Genomic DNA, 24,836 nt, shown 5'->3' on the forward strand with positions numbered 1-24,836 from the left:
CAGCTTGTAATCAGTTGTATTGAAACCTTGTCAGCTTGTAATCAGTTGTATTGATTCCTTGTCGGCTTATAATCAGTTGTATTGATACCTTGTCAACTTCGAATCAGTTGTATTGGTACCTTGTCAGCTTGTAATCAGTTGTATTGATTCCTTGTCAGCTTGTAATCAGTTGTATTGATACCTTGTCAGTTAATAATCAGTTGTATTGGTACATTGTCAGCTTGTAATCAGTTGTATTGGTACCTTGTCAGCTTGTAATCAGTTGTTTTGATACCTTGTCAGCTTGTAATCAGTTGTATTGATACCTTGTCAGCTGATAATGAGTTGTATTGATATCCTGTCACCTTGTAATCAGTTGTTTTGATACCTTGTCAGCTTGTAATCAGTTGTATTGATACCTTGTCAGCTTGTAATCAGTTGTATTGATACATTGTTAGCGTGCAATCAGTTGTATTGATACATTGTCAGCTTATAATCAGTTGTATTGTTACATTGTACATTGTAAGCTTATAATCCGCTGTGTTGTTACCTTGTCAGCTTATAATCAGTTGTATTGATACATTGTCAGCTTATAATCAGTTGTATTGTTACATTGTACATTGTAAGCTTATAATCCGCTGTGTTGTTACCTTGTCAGCTTGTAATCAGTAGTATTGATACCTTGTCAGCTTGTAATCAGTTGTATTGATACCTTGTCAGCTAATAATTAGTTGTATTGATACATTGTCAGCTTATAATCAGTTGTATTGTTACACTGTACATTGTCAGCTTATAATCCGCTGTGTTGTTACATTGTCAGCTTGTAATCAGTTGGATTGATACCTTGTCAACTTATAATCAGTTGTACTGGTACCTTGTCAACTTAAAATCAATTGTTTTGGTACATTGTCAGCTTATAATCAGTTGTATTGATACCTTGTCAGCTTGTTATCAGTTGTATTGATACGTTGTCGGCTTATAATCAGTTGTATTGATACCTTGTCAGCTTATAATCAGTTGTATTGGTACCTTGTCAGCTTATAATCAGTTGTATAGATACCTTGTCAGCTTATAATCAGTTATATTGATACCTTATGTATATTTACAACCAACAATATCCTTATTCACTGCCAACATTATCTATAGTATCTGCCAACGAAATGCTTTTATATTCACGAACTTTCACGAAGAGCGTTGACATAGTTAGAACGGACAAGGAGAAATTGGTGCATTTTACATTGATTTTAGTATGATGAGTCGTCACCATGGAACCTTTAAGAAACTCAACATCCCAGGACCAGCACCCTGGCCAATCATTGGCAGTCTCATTGAAATCAATACGGGGGTGAGTGGTGCTTTTAGACAGAATATAACCCTATGTTTATACTGATTACTTTTCAACTATAATTATATCTTATGTTTCTTTAATAACACAATCTTATAGTTTTTTATAAATATATTGTCATTACTTTCTGTAGTGATTCGCCGAATACGAAGGAAATACATATCTGCTAGTGTATTGTTTACCTATGATGTAACGTTCATGTCTATATGTACTTCACTGCTTAGTGAATTGTCGGTCATTAATACGAAGGTAATATATTAGCATATACTGATCATAATTTATTTCGGCGTACATATAATGTTATGTACGAATCAACGCGTTTGCAGAATTTTCAAAAACAAATATATACTTCAATGCTGATTTCCTAGTTGATTGCCGATTGTTGATGCGAAGGTGATTTATATTTGCTTTGCTAATATAAACTTATGAGGGTTTGTTTATAGTATAGAAATAGAATATTTCAATACCGATTTCAACAAGGTAACATAGCAATAAAGGAATGCGGGAACACTACAGTTTGGGATTATGACGGGGCCTCAGCGTGCTATAAATGTCCAGTAAAGAGGTTATAAAGATCCGTATTACGTCTCTAGCAGATTGATTAAATGTACTTAATTATCATATTGCTTGATATGGTAGTTATGATATATACCTATGTGGTATTGATCACATGAGAATTAAGGTACGAAACTATAACATAGTGATATTTATGTTTTCATGTTTCGTATAGTCGATAGAGCTACCAAATAAGGGTAAAATATAATAAGTCGTCGGTTATCTGCCCACTGTCCTATTATTTATAAATTAACAGCTATGGTCATCAAAGGACGTGCCAGGTTTTTGTTGCTAAGAAAAGCCGGAGTTCCCGGAGAAAAAACACCGATCTACGGCCAGTACCTGGCGACTGCCCTAAGTAGGCCTCGAACCTGCGACCCAGTGGTGGAGGGCAAGTGGTAGCAGAATGTCAGACGCCTCAACCACTTGACCACCTCCGTCCCCTGTAAAATGAGTCAAACGACGATAATCAAAGGGAAGACTTTGAGAGCAGTGTAGAACGTTGATGTAGGAGAGCCATTTTGTTGGTGTTGATATTGGGTGGGATTATTTGTTAATCATAACAACGTAAACACGTTGATTAACCTAATCTTTGACTTTGGCTTTGTACGGTTTGTGTTGCAGGGATTTCAAAAGTTCCATGTAAATGAAAACAACGCATAAACGTTTATTTACCTAATACTTGACCTTGACCTTTGTACGATTTGTGTTGCAGGGATTTCAAAAGTTCCAAATGGATTGTATGAGGAAGTATGGAAAGGTTTACGGGTAGGTAATCAATACTTATTACATTGACATTGTCTCCCTGGACCACAATTTGACGATTTAAAAAAAAAGACAATCGTTTATTCTTCCCGACACCTTTGTTCAATTTCTGAGATGTTTACTGTTTAAAATAAGCGTTGTTTGGTATCATTACAAAAATGTCATAAAATTATGAAATATTATTTTTAGATAGAGGTTTCAAGAGTCCTGTCATTATTCCTTTTCCTAAAAGTTGTGTTTATCCTACGGCTGTACAAATTATATCGTCAGGTCTTAACGCCTTAACACCCGTGTACCGAAGAGATGTATTAACAAAAATGTCAGTAACATTTCATTTTGTTTGCTTTTCTGTAATGTAAAATTGGCGTCTTTTCAGTTTCAGTACCAAATCTATAAAGTCTTTCCTTTGGAATATACGTATAAAATCATTTTTATTAGTAATGCATTGATCAATCTTTGCTTATAAACCGACCGTACTTTGCTTCCATGAATAAGTAAAATGCTTTGCACACCAAGCTGTACATAACATGCTCTTTGCAACATGCCAAAGACAACATGCTATAAACGGCACACCACACACTATACACAAGCTGCACACAACATGATATCCGCTACATGCTTTATATAATAAAATATACACAATGCGTTATACACACAATTTGATAGAAACAACATACTATATACAAAATGTAAACAATAAACGATATACGCTACCCGCTGTACACAAAATAGCATACACAACACGCTATAGACAATTTTTGATAAACACAACAAATTAAACAAGACACGCTAAACACACACGCTGTTCTGGTCATTGTTCCACAAATTAGTTCTCGTTATTCAAGTAAGTTATTTTTTCTCTAAATCTTTGTTAACATTTTTAATAGAAACATTGTACACTGTGACTAGTTTTGTTACACCTTTGCTTTGCTTCCTCTGTAGATTTTATGGTGGATTATCGCCAATGACGATTGAAATAGGGGACAAGGAGATGCTGAGAATAATTCTTGTGAAAGAATTCGCTAACTTTACGGATCGAATAGTAAGGTGTTAATAGTAATAATAAAAACCAATATATATGCTTCATAATATCCTTTTCACGAGTGATTATATGGGTCGTATTGTTGATGAGTATTACTAGCATTATAAAAAAGGGAAGCATATTTTTGAAAAATTGTGTTTGTTAGATACAGAAAGCAAAATCAATGTAAAAAAAACATTATATTGCCCCATACGGCCACTTAAAGTCTCCTTAGAATGAAATATCCATGTCTATATAGCAAACAGGATAAGTATCTCTTAAAGCCTTTACAACATTACAAATTTACAGATTTAAGCTGCAGCAGATAATTCATACCTAAACTAGTATTTCATGAACATTTATGTAACACAATCGATCAGTGATCTTGCTTTTACTGTGATATCGTTAGTCGAAAGCCTTGCACCATCCCCCTCTTCGAACTCCAAACGATAACACGTGACATAATTTAGTTTTTTAATGTTTTAATATTACCTAATAAACTCGACTTCAAATATATATTATTCACATGAAAATATCGATTTTTATTCAAGAGACAATCATCACTTTATATATTGTACTGAAAAACGTTCATTATCTGAATAGCCTCTAAACATGAAACAGTTTTACCTGTGTGGAATTAAATCACACATTCCATGATAAAAAGCAAGGTAATACAACGTTAAATACATGTCACCTTACAATGATTCAAAGCTTAAAATCATATACTGTTTGTTATCTAGGTGTTTAAAGGATTCAATGGAGACGTGGATACAGGTATCAACAACCTAAGTGGAGATCACTGGAGACACGTGCGTAGCAAGATAACTCCCGCATTCTCCACTGGGAAACTGCGTAAAGTAAGTTCTTCTTATCCTGTCAAAAAACAAAACCTTTAAGGTATTTTATGAAATCAATTTTATCCGTGAGATTCATGAATGTTGACATAATAAAGGTGGAATATAGCAATATCTTAGAGAACATAGTCAGTTTAATAATAACAATAATTCAAACAAATAGAAAGTACTATTCTAGACTCTAGACTACCTTTTGAATAGTTAAGGTAGGTGCTATCATTGTGCTTGTCTCATTTAAACATTTCGGGTTAATGCACGGTTTGTTTGTGTTGATTTTTGTCACGGTTTTTCCCCCCATCAACTTTGATTCTGCAGATACTCCTTGTAAAGTGACAACGATTTTCAGTATTTGCATCATAAACTTCTCCAAAATCCGGAGGAGAACCATATGTTACAGTTTTTATAACATCTTGATCCTGTATATTTGACGATATCAACACTGTGAATCTTTATTCAATCATATATTGAAATGTCAAAGTTGGAAACATGGTTATGACCATGTCTTTTAAAAACTTCTTCATTGTAGCTATAGAAAGTATTTTCTGATAAAAAAAACCCAACTGAGGCTAAGATTATTGATTGACAGGACAAACATGATACTTTCGAAATGCGAATCAAAGATGAAATGGAAATTCTTGAAGCAAGGGGGAGGGGGGGTTACACCAGAGATAAAAGGTCGTTAACGAGTGTGACATAAGTCGTCACACACATTATTGACGTTTAAGTCGTCACACACATTATTGTCGTTTAAGTCGTCACACACATTATTGACGTTTAAGTCGTCACACATATTATTGACGTTTTTTGCCGTTAATGAAGTTTTTATAGTTAATATTTTTATCATAAAGGAAATTTAATAAATAAAACTGACGGGAAAGAGTTCTTTTAAATGCCACTCACAGAGAAAAAAATGATATGGAAGTGTATTTTATACTGCATAAAAAAATGAAAATAATCATATTTTAACAGATGGCCCCCTTGATAGACCACGCTAGTGACACACTTGTTGAATCACTGATGAGAAATGTGAAGGGTGGCAACGACGTGATTGAAATGATGGAGTGGGTATTGTTTCAGAACATATATATTTGATAGACTTTTACCTATTTCTTTACTGCCCCATAACAGTTGTCTTTTCATCTATTCCAAGGAAAGGTAACCAATATCACAATTTTTCATCTACGCTTGTAGTTCAAACTGTTATTTACGATGGGAGTTCTAATGTTAACATCACTAACAAGTCCAATATGATAATACTATATGATTTGTTAAAAGGTGGTAAATTAATCGTTTGTGTTATAATAATATTGTCTGACAGTAGTTCAAGTAGGAATGAAAAGAATAACAAATCGTGTCTTCTTCTTAATGTTCTATTTTATTTTTATATATATTTATTATTTTTGTGTTCGTCTGAAATAATCTTATGTTTGATTCTAGAGTATATGGAGGCTACACTATGGATGTGATCTGTTCTACAGCTTTCGGTATTCAAATAGATTCACAAAACAACCCAAATGATGAATTCGTTACCAACGCTAGAAAATTTTTGAATTTGAAACTGGCCTCTCCACTCATCTTAGTCTTGAGTAAGTTGTATCATTGTTTTTAATCGCAAGAATTACTAGCTTTCATACACGATATATGCATGCTTTGATCTAATGAGACTATACGTTATCCGTTTTGTTATTTACAGTATTTTTGCCAAAACTCCATTTCCTTATGCCTCTCATGGGATGGTCTTTCCTAGATAAAGATATTCAGGCTTTTTTCCGCAGAGTTACAACTACACTTCTTGCTGCACGCATTGCAGGGGACAAGGTAATATAAATTGTTAGCTATGGTGACGATTTCTGCTTGAAATGTATCATTGCTTTATTCCAAACTGATAGTGCTCTCTAGTTTTGGATTGTTAACCTTTGACTATCTCTTCCGGTTGTTGTATCGAAAGAAGCACCGACATTTTAGAAATTACTTGCCTGGTAAAGGGTCATCCTCGATATCCAGGTGTTACGCTCACGTTCGCTCTCTAAACCCCTGGAATATGGCATAGAAAAATTGAAGACACGCGGCCTGCTGTTTGATTGGTCTCAGGTAAAAAGAAAACCTGACCAATCGCTAGGGTGATACCTGTCCTTTGAAGATTACAAAGGAGAGACTCTCGACTTCAAAGCCTGTCAATTTTTACCGTTACGTGACCGCAAAATTATTTTGATGTTCATCAAAGGATCGAATTAGTCTTCTTGTCACATCAACAAGGTGGCGCACACTGAGCCTTCAATGTTGCTTTGACATATTCTAGGGATGTAGAGAGCGCAAGTGAGCGTAACCCTTGGATATCGAGGATGGTAAAGGGTAGGATTATACCTGGGAATGCAAAGGTATGCTACATGTATGTGAGCTCTCAAATAGTACAGCATCGTCTACAGTTACTTCCGAGGAGAACTGTTGATTTAAAAACATTGTATATTATATATGTCATAGGGACACATTTTCAAGTTTATTTGACCCTGAATAATTTATAAATCTATCGATTTGTTCATGTTATGATTGGGCTGCTTTTATTGTTGTTAATATTACTTTCTACCCTAGTGATTCTATCAAGAAGTTGTGAAATTGGTTTGCTTTAGTTTAATTTACGCTTTAACTATCTGGAATGGATTTTTTAAAAACAGATTGGTCATGTACCAGTGTCTAAAGATATCTTACGAAATCCGGTATTAAAACATATGCATATATCTTAAATGTGGTGTTTAAACATATCTATAACTCTATGATTGATTATTTTCAGAGTCGTGTAGATTTCCTTCAATTAATGAAAAATGCCCAATATGAAAAGGAAGATTCGGACGAGGAGGATGACAATGAATACATTTCTGTAAAGAAACCATCCACATCCTGGTCTAGGAAAGGTTTGTATAGCATTGTGTATTTTTAAATTAAGGTGATCTGAAATTTAAAAAGAAATACTCTGCGTCAGCACTCAGGCACGTTCCCGGGTTCAGACCCCAGGTAGGTACTTTTTTTTTTTTTTTTTTAAACTTTTAACTCACTAATTTGTTACCTCCTACTGTAAAATAAACAATGACCCTGGGTTCATTTTAGTGACGAGTATTTGCTTTGTCCTAACATAATATTTATTAACGTAACCGTTTAAACGGTATTATTTCAGTTGAAGTTGGAATATTCATTCAAGAGAATCTGTGTTTAAGCAAGACAAATGAAACAGCAGCATGGTGCATTCCTAATCTTGAATATGTTGTATCTATAAACAATATTATAGAATCTGTATTTTTATCACATACCTGTTGAATCACGTGTGCAATACGGAATGTTGTATTTACCTACTAGCCGGAACTACTTTTTATGGAAATCCCCTTGTCATGGCAAACTGAAAAGTTCTTGGTATTTGCAAAAAAATATCAAAGTCTACTCCGCGCACTCGTGAATATATTCGTCCGCGCAATAAATAAGTGCTTTCTGATTTGTTAGAAAAGCACAAGTGTGTTTTCTTGCATATGTATTACTTAAATCCCGACCCCAAGGTTTGTTATCACATTGATAGCCATACATATCTCTTTTGAGTAGTGGTAAAGGTAATGCTAACCCACTTACCTCATTATTGGTTTTAGATGAACCGATAATACTCTTTTTTTCCCTCAAATTGATATACCAAATTTCTTTCCCGAAACCTCCTTGTTACACTGTACAACAGTAGTTTAGACGAATTACGATTTGTGGATTTCCGTCTCTTTTGACCCTAGCATCACCGATGAGTCATAGCCAACAGCTGTCTACAGTTAAAGCATACTGTACCTGTTTAAAAAAAATAAAAAATAAATAAATAAGATAACAAATAGTAAAACGCATATCCGGAAGAGTAGAAGTTTGCATCAAATGCTACTCCTATCATGCTGTATTCCTTTGCCATAATCGAGACAAAGTTCGTGTGTATTTACTGACATCGGAAACTGAAGGCATATGGTTTGTATATACATATATATATATATATGTTTTATATGTTTCGTTCTTTTTTAAAAAGGTATCACATTTGATGAAATTCTCGGGAATGCCGAAACGTTTTTCTTTGCTGGCTATGAGACTACAACAATAACATTGTCTATGGCATCATACTATCTGGCTATGTACCCAGAGTACCAGGATAAACTGCGCCAGGAATTATTGGACAAGATAGGCTCCGTAAGTTAAGTAATTTAAGAATCATTAGAGAATAAAACAATTTAATCCTTTGACTTGTTATTTCACACCTTTAAGCATTAGGGCCTTAATATTCCACACAACTGGCTGAACAATGTATCCTTCAATAAATGAAGCATTATTTGTTTTTAAGAACATTATACAATTTTGGCACAGTGAAATTGATTTGATTAAATGATGATTAAGGTATGTGCAATTTCTAAACTGTATTATTGATTGGCTAATTGACTTGAACAATTTTTTAAGCATTGTGGAGTAATTTTGTTTTTAGTTTTGTGAATAGTTTTGGTTGTTGGTATCTGAAGTCTTGACGATAGACTGTTACATCAATGGATTTATGTTCCACAGAAAACAATGACTTATGACAATATTCGTGATGTCGAGTACCTCGAAATGGTCATTAACGAAACACTCCGCATCAGCCCTCCTGCCACACGGTAAGGATGACTGTTTAATATTATAAAACATGATCTTTCAATCAAAGTAGCAGGCATTGATGTCCCTTCATTTTAGCATAAGCGGTTCGTTTTAAAAGTTCAAAGTTTTACTTCTAATTTTAATTGCGAACATTTGGAACAGCATCTCCGTTATTGAGAACAGGACATATACCGGAAAGTCAGAAGGTTGGTAAGCAGGGTCGATGACACTATCACTCAATATTATAATAAATGGTATTGCTGCAGGACTGACAGGGTCTGCTTGAAAGATACGGAGGTTAATGGTATCAAGATCCCAGCTGGCATGAACATCAGTGTACCAATATATGGTATACACCACGATCCGGACAACTGGAGAGATCCGGAAAAATTCATCCCGGAAAGGTATATTGAAATTGTATCTAACAATGAACTGATAATTGCCCTAATATTAGGTCCCTCTCAATGACTTTGGGTGAACGTCTGATATGAATCCCAAATGACTACCTCGGTGTAGCTACCTTTGTTGAGATAAATGAATACCGATAAAGACTAGCACTATAGACGTAAGGTTTGACGGTATTACGTATGTCGGGGTAATGTTTATTCTGCTAAAAGATACTACAAGTATCATCAACATAACATTGCAGATTTGCGGAGAAGGACAGCTATGATCCTATGACGTTTCTTCCTTTCGGATACGGACCACGGATATGTATTGGCATGAGACTTGTTCAGATGGAGTTGAAACTGTCACTTGCAAAAGTCATACGTAATTTCCGGATTTCCATTTCTAGCGAAACGCAGGTAACAATTTTATTTTTTATGTATTTGTTTATTTAATTGTTTTAAATAAACAATCCTGGATGGAAAAAAGGCTGTATCCATCGGCTATGTTCAATGAATTCTTCAAATAAAGATATTACCTATATAGACAGAGGATGAACAATTAAACAGTAACTAAATTGAAACGGAATTCTACTTTCGGCTTCAAAGACTGTTGTAAAACTGTTAAATTGTGTTATGCGGATGAAATGTAAATATAATCCGAGAGGTAGAGACATGCTTATTTACCTGAGGCTATCTGGAAATGTTCTATTGTTTACTCGTTTAAACTTCAGATTCCCCCTGAGATGATGAAGCTGGGATTGTTAAAACCGAAAACTGTAAAACTCAAACTGGAGGAGATCAAGTAAACAGCTAACCCGTGTGGCTCTAAAAGGAAAGGGGTTTTAACTGTACAAGTGGTTAACAAAACTGAAAAACAACGATTGGAGACAAAACAATAGGCAAGTTCAGGCACATTCGTCACATTAGTAAGGGTTTCGGTTAATAATTTGTCCAAAAACGCATGTATCAAAATGCCGACGAGCACCAGTACAGAAGAAGATTTGACTGAAATGCCGATAAATAAACATTGTTGTAAACACGCCTGAATGACGTCACGCAACAACATTTGTGACGTCATCAGGACTTCCGTTGTTTTGCTCAAAGGTGCAGGCAGTGTCGCAACCTTCAAACATTTTACTAATTTACAAGTAATCTAAGTGTTTAAATGTAAAAGTTTTGTATGTTTATGTTACACTAGTCGTACTGATACGAACAGCTCCAAATGTGTGTGTGTGTAACAATGGTTAACATTGAATTACATGGCTTATTTTAGTTTTGGTAGCTAATTTTCTGTAACTTGAAGAAACTGATTGATGTTGTTTGAAAAACATGGCTGATATCGGCTGAGATGATGTCAATTTAAATGATACGCAATAAAGACTCATTCCTGAACAACTATAAACTTCCAAATCGCTGCCCAACATTATATTTTTCATCGGGTCCGGATGAGAGGATCCAGGGTTTTCAATGATCTTCTTTAAGTGTTGTAAGATGGTTGAATGCAAGACGCAAACAACACTTTCAAAAGATCGGATCTTTCCGATCGTCATTTCCATACACACATTGGATCGTCAGTACATTGTAAGTACCAAAGTACACTTGTAGAAAATCAATTTACTTGCGATGACGACTCAGTCGACCAATAACTGCAATTAACGTTGAGGTATGGATATTTGCAATGTGTATATAATGATTTTTTCACTAAATAACAAATAAATTGCCTCAGATTAATGAGTTTAGTTGACGAGATGTCCGTCGCGAAGACCAAGTTTATAAGATTCGTTGTGCTACAAGATATTTCATAACTGGTTTGATAAATAAAATATTGTTTCCCTTCTCATACCACTTCTTGTCAAAATATCTGAAGGCTTTAACTGTGCTGACGACTAAGATAACGTTATTTACGTCAGATCTTATGTATTATAATATAATATTGCATTTTCGTCACAGGGTGGCGAATTTCCCTGCTCTAGTGTTACAGGCAAAACGAGGTCTATTTAGCTTAGTAAAGATTACAGGCAAAACGATGTCTATATAGCCTAGTACAAAATTACAGACAAAGCCATGTCCATATAGCCTAATAAAGATTACAGGTAAAACGATGTCTATATAGTTTAGTACAAAATTACAGACAAAACGAGGACTACATAGCCTAGTAAATATTACAGACAAAACGAGGTCTATATAGCCTTGTAAAGATTACAGGAAAAACGAGGTCCATACAGCCTAGTACAAGAATACAGACAAAACGAGGTCCATACAGCCTAGTACAAGATTACAGACAAAACGAGGTCCATATAGCCTTGTACAAGAATACAGACAAAACGAGGTCCATACAGCCTAGTACAAGATTACAGACAAAACGAGGTCCATATAGCTTAGTAAAGATTACAGGCAAAACGAGGTCTATTAAGCTTAGTGAAGATTACAGGCAAAACGATGTCTATATAGCCTAGTACAAAATTACAGACAAAACGAGGACTATATAGCCTAGTAAATATTACAGACAAAACGAGGTCTATATAGCCTAGTAAATATTACAGACAAAACAAGGTCTATATAGCCTTGTAAAGATTACAGGAAAAACGAGGTCCATATAGCATAGTACAAGAATACAGACAAAACGAGGTCCATACAGCCTAGTACAAGATTACAGACAAAACGAGGTCCATATAGCCTTGTACAAGAATACAGACAAAACGAGGTCCATACAGCCTAGTACAAGATTACAGACAAAACGAGGTCCATATAGCTTAGTAAAGATTACAGGCAAAACGAGGTCTATTAAGCTTAGTGAAGATTACAGGCAAAACGATGTCTATATAGCCTAGTACAAAATTACAGACAAAACGAGGACTATATAGCCTAGTAAATATTACAGACAAAACGAGGTCTATATAGCCTAGTAAATATTACAGACAAAACAAGGTCTATATAGCCTTGTAAAGATTACAGGAAAAACGAGGTCCATATAGCATAGTACAAGAATACAGACAAAACGAGGTCCATACAGCCTAGTACAAGATTACAGACAAAACGAGGTCCATATAGCCTTGTACAAGAATACAGACAAAACGAGGTCCATACAGCCTAGTACAAGATTACAGACAAAACGAGGTCCATATAGCTTAGTAAAGATTACAGGCAAAACGAGGTCTATTAAGCTTAGTGAAGATTACAGGCAAAACGATGTCTATATAGCCTAGTACAAAATTACAGACAAAACGAGGACTATATAGCCTAGTAAATATTACAGACAAAACGAGGTCTATATAGCCTAGTAAATATTACAGACAAAACAAGGTCTATATAGCCTTGTAAAGATTACAGGAAAAACGAGGTCCATATAGCCTAGTACAAGAATACAGACAAAACGAGGTCCATACAGCCTAGTACAAGATTACAGACAAAACGAGGTCCATATAGCCTTGTACAAGAATACAGACAAAACGAGGTCCATACAGCCTAGTACAAGATTACAGACAAAACGAGGTCCATATAGCTTAGTAAAGATTACAGGCAAAACGAGGTCTATTAAGCTTAGTGAAGATTACAGGCAAAACGAGGTCTATATAGTATAGTACAAAATTACAGGCAAAACAAGGACTATATAGCCTAGTAAATATTACAGACAAAACGAGGTCTATATAGCCTAGTACAAGATTACAGGCAAAACGAGATCCATACAGCCTAGTACAAGATTACAGACAAAAACGAGATCCATACAGCCTAGTACAAGATTACAGACAAAACGAGGTCCATATAGCTTAGTAAAGATTACAGGCAAAACGATGTCTATATAGCATAGTACAAGATTACAGACAAAAACGAGATCCATACAGCCTAGTACAAAATTACAGACAAAACGAGGTCCATTTAGCTTAGTAAAGATTACAGGCAAAACGATGTCTATATAGCCTAGTACAAAATTACAGACAAAGCCATGTCCATATAGCCTAGTAAAGATTTCAGGCAAAACGATGTCCGTATAGCATAGTACAAAATTACAGACAAAGCCATGTCCATATAGCCTAGTAAAGATTTCAGGCAAAACGATGTCCGTATAGCATAGTACAAAATTACAGACAAAGCCATGTCCATATAGCCTAGTAAAGATTTCAGGCAAAACGATGTCTGTATAGTCTAGTACAAAGTTACAGACAAAACGATGTCTATATAGCCTAGTAATCAGACCAATAAGACAACGGTATATTATGTCCGCCTTAGATTGCAGACACTCGGGTTAAATTTATCAACATAATGCATCTATCAAAACAATCCTGATACGAATACTCGACTTTGGAGTTTAATAATAATTTATAATATAATTATAGAAGCAGGGAGATTGGCTTGTAATAATAGAAGAAAAGGTCGTTAACGATTGTGAAATTAAAGTCGTCACATACGTAAATAAGGTTATTGACATTTTTTGCCGTTAGTGAAGCTACTGTAGTTATTTTTTTGTCACAAGGAAAATTAAATAAATAAATCTGGCGGGAAAGAGTGCTTTTAATGCAACTCATTGAGAAGAAATGTTATGGAAGTAATACTATACTGCATAAAAAAAGAAAACTAATTAATCATATTTCAACAGATGGTCCCATTGATAGACCATGCTAGTGACACACTAGTGGAATCACTGAGGAGAAATGTGAAGGATGGCAACGACGTGATTAAAATGATGGAGTGGGTATTGTTTCAAAACATACATATGTCCCCTTACAGTAATTATGTTCGTCAATTCCAAGGAAAGGTAACACTATCACAAACTGTTATTTACTATTGGAGTTCTAATATTTACGTCAAGAATAAGTCCAATTTGATAACACTGCATAATTTTATAAAAAGAAAATCGTAATTTCATCATTAGTGCTATAATATTGACTGCCAGTAGGAATGCAAAACCTATTTATAAACATGATGCATCTATCAAACCAATCATGATACGAATACTTGACTTTGGACTAAGCAGGACGAGGCTTCATAAAAATAATAGTTTTGTCATGCAATCAAAATTGTTACGGTTTGATGATAATTATTGTCGTACTGTAGAATAATGTAAATGTCGAGATATCAAGCTGACACAGATGAGACAGTGATGTCTTTTAACTAAAGTTCTAGAAGGTAAACGGTATGAAAGCAGATCCTGACACTCTTAAGACAACCTTTTAATTACAGCTGGATACATAATTCCGTTTTGTAAATCGACCTACTTCAAAGTCGCTGTAGAAAGGCGATTTATATGAATAACAAACTAAACAACAGGTACAGGGATTGCACTACCGATCTTTCAAAGTATTCTTGTACCAATTATTTAGCAAAGTATGTGAAGACAAAGGCATATATTAGGGACTAATTTAACATCACTGTACCTTTTCTGACTAGCGATGTTGTGCTAACCTACCTTAATATTTTTTCTGTAATTGATGAGGGTTCATTTTGATTATAAATTGACGAAAATGTTAAGGTAAACAATTATTTCTAGAACGTCAAAGTTTTGTATGGATTTCTACATGATTGACATACATTTTATATTTCTGATGCCTATCGATAAGATATTTATATCCGAGTTTTCAAGCATTAAATAACACAACTTTCAGGGGTGATGCAAATAGAATTAGGAGAGACGTATACATTTTTGAGAGGTTTTAATAGATGACTGCTATATAAAGATAAAGAATATAGATTCTACAGAAGTTTTTTACAGGTTCATATTAAATTGTTTGTGATTAAGGTCGGACATACGTTCCTCGATAGCGGTCCAACAAAAAACAATTATTTCTACTAAATTTAAAGGGTTTTTTCCACCTATATACTTACCTATATGTTTAACCAAGGATGATGGCAAAACCACAAAAGAAACCATGCCACTTCTAGTAAGCAACAGTTTATCTCCATATTTATTTAAAATATTACTAACGTATTACTGCATCAACGTAGCGTGTTCGTCCAGATATGTTAGTCATTTGGCAGGTAAACAACTCCCAAGCTTTCAGTAGGACGTCACCACATCTTACAGGACTGAAAGTGCAAACAGTACGAAACAAAGGACAATGAAGGAGGAGTGATGCTAAGGTTACTTATCGTGAGTTGGTTACAGATGAGCAGAGTAATGTTAATAAGATTTGACAGCTAATATGTTAAGTATTAATCGTGTGATTATGCCTATACATGAATATCATGCCTATTTTTCAGGAACTTTTGGTCTTATTATCTAAGTACTTTTCATGTCTCTCTGTTTAAATATTTCCCTTATTCCTTATTTGTTGGTAATTGAATCGATGTTGAGTTGGCCAGATAGTAATATTAGTAATGTTATTGATGTTGAATTGGACAGATGGTTCTGTTGACATTTATTCCTAGTTTTTTGGTAATGTTATCGATGTTGAGTTGGACAGAAAGTTCTGTTGGTAATGTTATCGTTGTTGAGTTGTACAGATAGCTCTGTTGGTAATGTTATCGATGTTGAGTTGGACAGATAGTTATGGTGCTTATGTTATCGATGTTGAGTTGGACAGATAGTTATGTTGCTTTTGTTATCGATGTTGAGTTGGACAGATAATTCTGTTGGTAATGTTATCGATGTTAGGTCCGACAGATAGTTCTGTTGGTAATGCTATCGATGTTGAGATGGACAGATAGTTATGTTGGTAATGTTATCGATGTTGAGTTGGACAGATTATTCTGTTGGTAATGTTATCGATGTTGAGTTGGACAGATATTTCTGTTGGTAATGCTATCGATGTTGAGATGTACAGATAGTTATGTTGGTAATGTTATAGATGTTGAGTTGGACAGATAATTCTGTTGGTAATGTTATCGATGTTAAGTTCGACAGATAGTTTCGTTTGTAATGTTATCGATGTTGAGTTTGACAGATAGTTCTGTTGGTAATGGTATCGATGTTGAGTTGGACAGATAGTTCTGTTGGTAATGTTATCGATGATGAGTTGGATAAATACAGTTGTGGGACCGCACAACGCACCAAAAATAGCGTGCGCATACCGTGCATACATCGTTCACACACCGTCCGCACATCGTTCACACATGGTGCGCACAACTGTGAGATTTAGTAATCGTTCGCCCCGTTGTGCGCTTCTCTCCGCACAACTGTGCGATTTGGTATCATTTGTAGATCAAAATTACGGAATGACAAAAATACGGAAGGCTTGTATGCGCTAATGTACACTGTGTATATATCTGTAATTTCTCATCACAATAATCAAGATTATACAATTTCACAATGCGTGTTACACAGTATTACAGCGACTGTTAGGCTGTCAAGGATGGGTTTCGCTCCAAGGTAACAGAACAGGTAAATAACAATTGTATGAGTGTCCGGAGTTTTACCTGACCAGTGCCTGACACACAGAGCTGATATGCGATACCGTTTTACCGTAATGAATAGTATTTGTTATTTGCATTCGTTTGCCTATAGCTCCCATTCACCTGGATTTTCACACCCCGGCATTACCCGATGAGTTACGTAAATGCCCCAGGCGGGGAGAAAACTACGGTACAGGTACATGTACAAAGTGGTTATGTTTACCTGTATACGGGATTGTGTTGTAATTTTACATGTGTCGATTAAGTTTGTTTAAAAACACAGAAAAAACAATTCCTAAATATAAGAATATATAGACAAAAAGATAAGTTTATAGATGTTGCTAGAATATATAGAAGCATACGTAAACATCAAGTTTATATGTTTAAACACGAAATCGTATTAATTGTTTAGGTATTCCTCAATTTACACCAACCACGATTGTTATCGCACAACGACCGTCCATCGTGCGCACATCTGTGCGCAAGCAATGATCGTTCAGCTTTTTATCGTTCGCCCATCGTGCACACACCGTTCACACACCGTGCACACATCGTGCGCACACCGCACATCGTGTAACGTTGTGCGATCCCACAACTGTAGTTCTGTTGCTAATGTTATTGATGTTGAGTTGGACAGATAGTTCTGTTGCTAATGTTATTGATGTTGAGTTGGACAGATAGTTCTGTTGGTAAGGACAGATAGTTCTGTTGGTAATGTTATGTTAACAATGTTGATTTGGACTGATAGTTCTGTTGGTAATGTAATCGATGCGGAGTCGGACAGATAGATATGTTGCTAATGTTATCGATTTTGAGTTGTACAGATTGTTATGTTGGTAATGTTATCGATGTTGAGTTGGACAGATAGGACTGTTGTTAATGTTATCCATATTGAATTGGACAGATACATGTAGGTCTGTTGGTAATGTTATCGATGTTGAGTTGGACAGATAGTTCTGGCGNTATCGATGTTGAGTTGGACAGATAGTTATGTTGGTAATGTTATCGATGTTGAGTTGGACAGATAATTCTGTTGGTAATGTTATCGATGTTAAGTTCGACAGATAGTTCTGTTGGTAATGCTATCGATGTTGAGATGGACAGATAGTTATGTTGGTAATGTTATCGATGTTGAGTTGGACAGATAAGTCGGTTGGTAATGTTATCGATGCTAAGTTCGACAGATAATTCTGTTGGTAATGTTATCGATGTTGAGTTGGACAGATTATTTTGTTGGTAACGTTATCGATGTTGAGTTGGACAGATAGTTTCGTTGGTAATGCTATCGATGTTGAGTTTGACAGATAGTTCTGTTGGTAATGCTATCGATGTTGAGATGTACAGATAGTTGTGTTGGTAATGTTATCGATGTTGAGTTGGACAGATAATTCTGTTGGTAATGTTATCGATGTTAAGTTCGACAGATAGTTTCGTTGGTAATGCTATCGATGTTGAGTTTGACAGATAGTTCTGTTGGTAATGGTATCGATGTTGAGTTGGACAGATAGTTCTGTTGCTAATGTTATTGATGTTGAGTTGGACAGATAGTTCTGTTGGTAATGTTATCGATGTTGAGTTGGACAGATAGTTCTGTTTGTAATGTTATCGATGTTGAGTTGGACAGATAGTTCTGTTTGTAATGTTATCGATGTTGAGTTGGACAGATAGTTGTGTTGGTAATGTTATCGATGTTGAGTTTGACAGATAATTCTGTTGGTAATGTTATCGATGTTAAGTTCGACAGATAGTTTTGTTGGTAATGCTATCGATGTTGAGTTTGACAGATAGTTCTGTTGGTAATGGTATCAATGTTGAGTTGGACAGATAGTTCTGTTGCTAATGTTATTGGTGTTGAGTTGGACAGATAGTTCTGTTGGTAATGTTATCGATGTTGAGTTGGACAAATTTTTCTGTTGGTAATGTTATCGATGTTGAGTTGGACAGATAGTTCTGTTGGTAATGTTATCGATGTTGAGTTGGACAGATAGTTATGTTGCTTATGTTATCGATGTTGAGTTGGACATATACTTATGTTGGTAATGTTATCGATGTTAAGTTCGGCAGATAGTTTCGTTGGTAATGCTATCGATGTTGAGTTTGACAGATTATTTTGTTGGTAATGTTATCGATGTTGTGTTGGACAGATAGTTCTGTTGGTAATGTTATCGATGTTGAGTTGGACAGATTATTCTTTTGGTAATGTTATCGATGTTGAGTTGGACAGATAGTTCTGTTTGTAATGTTATCGATGTTGAGTTGGACAGATAGTTATGTTGCTTATGTTATCGATGTTGAGTTGGACAGATACTTATGTTGGTAATGTTATCGATGTTAAGTTCGACAGATAGTTTCGTTGGTAATGCTATCGATGTTGAGTTGGACAGATTATTTTGTTGGTAATGTTATCGATGTTGAGTTGGACAGATAGTTCTGTTGGTAATGTTATCGATGTTGAGTTGGACAGATAATAATCTTGGTAATGTTATCGATGTTGAGTTGGACAGATTATTTTGTTGGTAATGTTATCGATGATGAGTTGGACAGATAGTTCTGTTGGTAATGTTATGTTAACAATGTTGATTTGGACTGATAGTTCTGTTGGTAATGTTATAGATGTTGAGTTGGACAGATAGTTCTCTTGTTTATGTTATCGATATTGAATTGGACAGATACATGTTGGTCTGTTGGTAATGTTATCGATGTTGAGTTGGACAAATAGTTCTGTTGGTAATGTCATCGATGTTGAGTTGGACAAATAGTTCTGTTGGTAATGTTATCGATGTTGAGTTGGACAGAAAGTTCTGTTGCTAATGTTATCGTTGTTGAGTTGTACATATAGCTCTGTTGGTAATGTTATCGATGTTGAGTTGGACAGATAATAATGTTGGTAATGTTATCGATGTTGAGTTGGACAGATAGTTATGTTGCTTATGTTATCGATGTTGAGTTGGACAGATAATTATGTTGGTAATGTTATCGATGTTAAGTTCAACAGATAGTTTCGTTGGTAATGTTATCGATGTTGAGTTGGACAGATAGTTCTGTTGGTAATGTTATGTTAACAATGTTGATTTGGACTGATAGTTCTGTTGGTAATGTTATCGATTTTGAGTTGTACAGATCGTTATGTTGGTAATGTTATCGATGTTGAGTTGGACAGATAGTTCTCTTGTTTATGTTATCGATGTTGAGTTGGACAAATAGTTCTGTTGGTAATGTTATCGATGCTGAGTTGGACAGATAGTTCTGTTGGCAATGTTATCGATGTTGAGTTGCACAGATAGTTCTGTTGGTAATGCTATCGATGGTGAGTTGGACAGATAGTTCTGTTGGCAATGTTATCGATGTTGAGTTGTACAGATAATTCTGTTGGTAACGTTATCGATGTTGAGTTGGACGTTGGTAATGCTATCGATGTTGAGTTGGCCAGATAATTCTGTTGGGAATGTTATCGATGTTGAGTTGGGCAGATAATTCTGTTGGTAATGTTATCGATGCTGAGTTGGACAGATAGTTCTGTTGGTAGGGGGATCGATGTTGAGTTGGACAAATAGTTCTGTTGGTAATGTTATCGATGTTGAGTTGGACAGATACTTCTGTTTGTAATGTTATCGATGTTGAGTTGGACAGATAATTCTGTTGGTAATGTTATCGATGTTGAGTTGGACAGATAGTTCTATTGGTAAGTTATCGATGTTGAGTTGGACAGATAGTTCTGTTAGTAATGTTATCGATGTTGAGTTCGACACATAGTTCTGTTGGCACTTTTGTATTCCTTTGTTTTCATGTAACAGTTCAAAGATAATTTATTTAATTGGAACTATGAAGAGCCAATAATCGAAAGCTACTTCTCGTACTCAAAACTGGGCAGGTTTAGGCAAAAGACACCAATGGCACAACAGCCTGATTATCTTCATTGTTGTGTTATTGTCCCTACTTCTCACTATTACTAATGATGTAGAAATGATAAGAACTATTATTTACGTGGAAAAAAGAGTGTTTTTCTACCACAAGGGCAACAAATGTTTAACATAGAATATACATATTTGTTTTTGTCCGTAGTCTCTTTATAATTCTCTATCTGTTTTCTCTGTGTACTCATTTATATCTTTATCAACCTACAGACACATCTAAAATGCCCTGTTATGAACTAAATACTGACACGCATTTCTAGCTGTGGTGTAATCGTCACAAAGATAACGTGAAGTAGTATTTTCACCTAGTATGGAGTTGTGAAACCTTACCGATAACCTACTATATAAACCACATATCTCACCCCGTGTCGTACATAGGATCTATCCGGGTCGACAACGGGGAGACGTAAGACGACAACATCGAGATGCTAGGCTTTACCGTCCCACTATGGCTGGTGTTGATCCTAGTCGTGTTGGCTCTATACACATAGTAAGTATTAATAGAATATTTCACCCCCTTGGAGGTGAGATAGGAGAATCTCAATCCGAGGGGGAGGATTCCTAAGTTGCCAAACACGAGGCTTTGCCGAGTGTTTGGCAACTAAAGAATCTTTCCCCGAGTGTTGAGATTCTACTATCTCAACCACAAGGGGGTGAATGATTATTTTTCTCTTACACTGTTCTTTCATTGTGTATCATATTCAGGGTTGACGTGACGTTGATGGATCGTTGACGTGACGTCATTGTATTGTTAAAGTGACGTCATGCCATTGTTAGGAATAGGGGGATCCCCTCGTCTCAACCCTGGGTGAGACAAGGAAATATCACACCGGTAAAATTGCGGATTCACCTGTCCAGGGTAAGAGAAAAAGATATAAATACCATCAAGGTAAATAATATAAGAGTAATATGCATTGAATAGACGCTGTTTTTAGCCCACCATCATCTGATGGTGGGCTATTCAAATCACCCTGCGTCCGTGGTCCGTCGTCCGTCCGTCGTCTGTTGTCCGTCGCCAGTCCGTAAACAATTCTTGTTATCGATATTTTTCAAGAAGTACCAAAAGGATCTTTCTCAAATTTAATATGTAGGTTCCCCTTGGTCCTAAGCTGTGTAGGGCAAATTTTGAGACTGATCGGATAAACAACATGGCCGACAGGCAGCCGTCTTTGATTTTGATAGTGAAACTTTGTTATCGCTATTTCTCAAGAAGCCCTCAAGGGATCTTTCTCAAATTTTATATGTAGGTTCCCCTTAGTCCTTAGCTGTGCAGTGCAACTTTAGAGACTGATCGGATAAACAACATGGCCGACAGGCCGCCATCTTGGATTTTGATAGTGAAAGTTTGTTTTGCTATTTCTCGGGAAGTACGGAAGGATCTTTCTCAAATTTTTAATTTAGGTTCCCCTTGATCCCTCGTTGTGTATGTTATATTTTGAGACTGATCATGAAAACAAAATGGATTAAAAGTAGAACTTAACAGATCTTTCTCATATTGCAATGATCGATTCTATTTCTCTCACATTAAGTACTGTACTAGTAAATATGTGAAATGACAAATTCACTTTGAAGATTAGCTTTCATACACATCAGTATTAAGTATAGATCAAAAGTTACCTCAAGGTGCATTTACTGTTAACATGACTCGAACAAACAGATTAGAGGAAAGAAGAGAAAAGATCGAACTGACATGAACTAATGGTGATGGTACAAAGGTGGGCGCCAAGATCCCTGTGGGATCTCTTGTTTTTATATGCGTAAGTTCCATGCAAATCGATAAATGAAATCTGTTATATGGTGCAATACACCTGTAGGACAGTGAAATCGCTCAGCATGATTTAAACAAAATGAAACGGTTTACGACTCGTTGATTTAATTGTGAGTGTCCAAGTTCGAAACTTATCTCACTTTGTTGGAAGCGTTAATGAATGTTATTTATCTAAAATGGAAAACATTGCTTGATTGTAAAGATGCCAATGACTATAGGTTGAATGTTGCATTTTGTTGACATTCGAAATCTAGTTTGATCGTGCTTTCCACTGACGAGGGAAGAGACTATCGATGCAAATGTAAAGATGCCATTGTAGTTTCTTTTTCTCTTTAATTACACAAGCTTATTCCAAGTTGCAGACATTACCAACATTACACCGAAATAGAAATTGCCACAGAAAACAAAGTAAATATTCATCAACGACAGGTATTAAAACGAATGAATAGGACATCCTTTACTATTACAATAAATGCCATTCAATATGTAACCACCGGTCAAAATGGTTATAATAATAAGTTTAGCATGTGTTATGCCTCGGTTTCAGTATGATGAGTCGTCACCATGGTACCTTTAAGAAACTCAACATACCAGGACCAGCACCCTGGCCAATCATTGGTAGTCTCATGGAAATCAATAAGGCAGTGAGTATATCTAGCTAAGACGCAACTAAATGTATGAATGAATATATCTCACTCTTACCCTCCGAAGTCCATATCATTGCTGTATCCCGTCATTAACAAAGCACCCGATAAAATATATCGCACCATATATACCCATATGTGACAGCAAAGGTTGAAGGTCGGTCAGCAACGACCTACGGCACAGCAAACGTTATTTATGCTTAATCCAACAAATGCAAATTAGGTCTTGATGACAGACAATACCTGTTCTAGCATAGTTTTAAACTTATTTCACTGAAATAACCGGCTACGTGATTTAAGGCCAACTAATTGTCTTAATGCTTGTCCTGTCAGTTAGTTCCGAATGGGATGACTTTTGATTGCATGCGTGTGTAGCGACGAAGAGGTGTGTCGTTAGTTTAATCATGGGATGAAGGTCACACAAGAATTGAAGATGACAAAAGTCAGATTATATCACCTCTGTATTGCATTACCTTATAGTCCCGCTTGGCGCTGACAAGACATTACAATCTAAAAAACAATGTACCATTCGGATTCTGCAAATTCACCTTTTAACTCCGTATTGTTACTTAAAAGTCAAAGTCTATGTTCAAACTTTTATCCCGAAACAAAACGGACCAAAAACGAAATCCCTTGATTGTATTATAACAATGCTATTATACAATATAATGAAAAATATGAAGTAAAAGAAAAAATAGATTAATAATACTAGTATCAATACACAGGACCAAATTCTAGCTAATAGCAGTAGACAAGTATGGATATTATAGATATGATATTATCACAGCTACCACATGGTGTGTATAGGGTACATTGATATTTGTGTCCCTGCTGCCACTTGGGGGTATATGGATTACATTGAAATTATTGTCATATCTAACACTTGGAGGTATATAACGTATATTGATATTATTGTCATAGCTGACATTTGGAGGTATATAACGTATATTGATAGTATTGTCATAGTTGACACTTGGAGGTATATAACGTATATTGATAGTATTGTCATATCTGACCCTTGGAGGTATATAACGTATATTGATATTATTGTCATATCTGACACTTCGAGGTATATAACGTATATTGATATTATTGTCATAGTTGACATTTGGAGGTATATAGAGTATATTGATAGTATTGTCATAGTTGACACTTGGAGGTATATAACGTATATTGATATTATTGTCATATCTGACACTTCGAGGTATATAACGTATATTGATATTATTGTCATAGTTGACATTTGGAGGTATATAGAGTATATTGATAGTATTGTCATAGTTGGCACTTGGAGGTATATAACGTATATTGATATTATCGTCATAGCTGACATTTGGACGTATATAACGTATATTGATATTATTGTCATAGTTCACATTTGGAGGTATATAACGTATATTGATAGTATTGTCATAGTTCACATTTGGAGGGATATAACGTATATTGATATTATTGTCATAGTTCACTAGTATTGTCATAGTTCACATTTGGAGGTATATAACGTATATTGATAGTATTGTCATAGTTCACATAGTATTGTCATAGTTCACATTTGGAGGTATATAACGTATATTGATATTATTGTCATAGCTGACATTTGGACGTATATAACGTATATTGATATAATGGTCATAGTTGACACTT

The 24,836-nt window shown here is 35.4% G+C and overlaps 2 protein-coding genes across 2 annotated transcripts in view; both read left to right on the forward strand.

Annotated features, from left to right (window-relative positions):
• Nucleotides 1–1,195: 1,195 nt before the first annotated feature.
• On the forward strand, nt 1,196–11,380 carry LOC110440738 (cytochrome P450 3A8-like). Its single transcript, XM_021483889.1, has 13 exons — nt 1,196–1,324; nt 2,595–2,647; nt 3,587–3,686; nt 4,406–4,522; nt 5,489–5,580; nt 5,957–6,105; nt 6,213–6,337; nt 7,308–7,428; nt 8,559–8,716; nt 9,083–9,171; nt 9,418–9,555; nt 9,801–9,957; nt 10,272–11,380. Exons 1-13 carry the CDS (start codon nt 1,229–1,231, stop codon nt 10,344–10,346), a joined length of 1,470 nt encoding a protein of 489 aa, XP_021339564.1. The 5' UTR covers nt 1,196–1,228; the 3' UTR covers nt 10,347–11,380.
• Nucleotides 11,381–15,607: 4,227 nt separating this feature from the next.
• Nucleotides 15,608–24,836, forward strand: part of LOC110440748 (cytochrome P450 3A8-like) — a 32,169-nt gene continuing 22,940 nt past the window's right edge. The window contains exons 1-3 of the mRNA XM_021483897.1: nt 15,608–15,625; nt 21,159–21,270; nt 23,096–23,192. Of these exons, the coding sequence (XP_021339572.1) occupies nt 21,206–21,270; nt 23,096–23,192 (162 nt within the window). The 5' untranslated portion in view covers nt 15,608–15,625; nt 21,159–21,205. The remainder of the gene's footprint in view (nt 15,626–21,158; nt 21,271–23,095; nt 23,193–24,836) is intronic.

This window comes from Mizuhopecten yessoensis, unplaced genomic scaffold (genome assembly GCF_002113885.1).
Source record: "Mizuhopecten yessoensis strain PY_sf001 unplaced genomic scaffold, ASM211388v2 scaffold1779, whole genome shotgun sequence".
NCBI classification, from domain to species: domain Eukaryota; kingdom Metazoa; phylum Mollusca; class Bivalvia; order Pectinida; family Pectinidae; genus Mizuhopecten; species Mizuhopecten yessoensis.

Excerpts from the sequence above, each read along its gene's own strand:
- LOC110440738 (XM_021483889.1), top strand. The coding sequence starts at position 1,229 with ATGATGAGTCGTCACCATGGAACCTTTAAGAAACTCAACATCCCAGGA. Across the intron at positions 2,648-3,586 it reads AAGTATGGAAAGGTTTACGG|ATTTTATGGTGGATTATCGC; the intron begins GTAGGTAATCAA and ends CTTCCTCTGTAG. Across the intron at positions 5,581-5,956 it reads GACGTGATTGAAATGATGGA|AGTATATGGAGGCTACACTA; the intron begins GTGGGTATTGTT and ends GTTTGATTCTAG.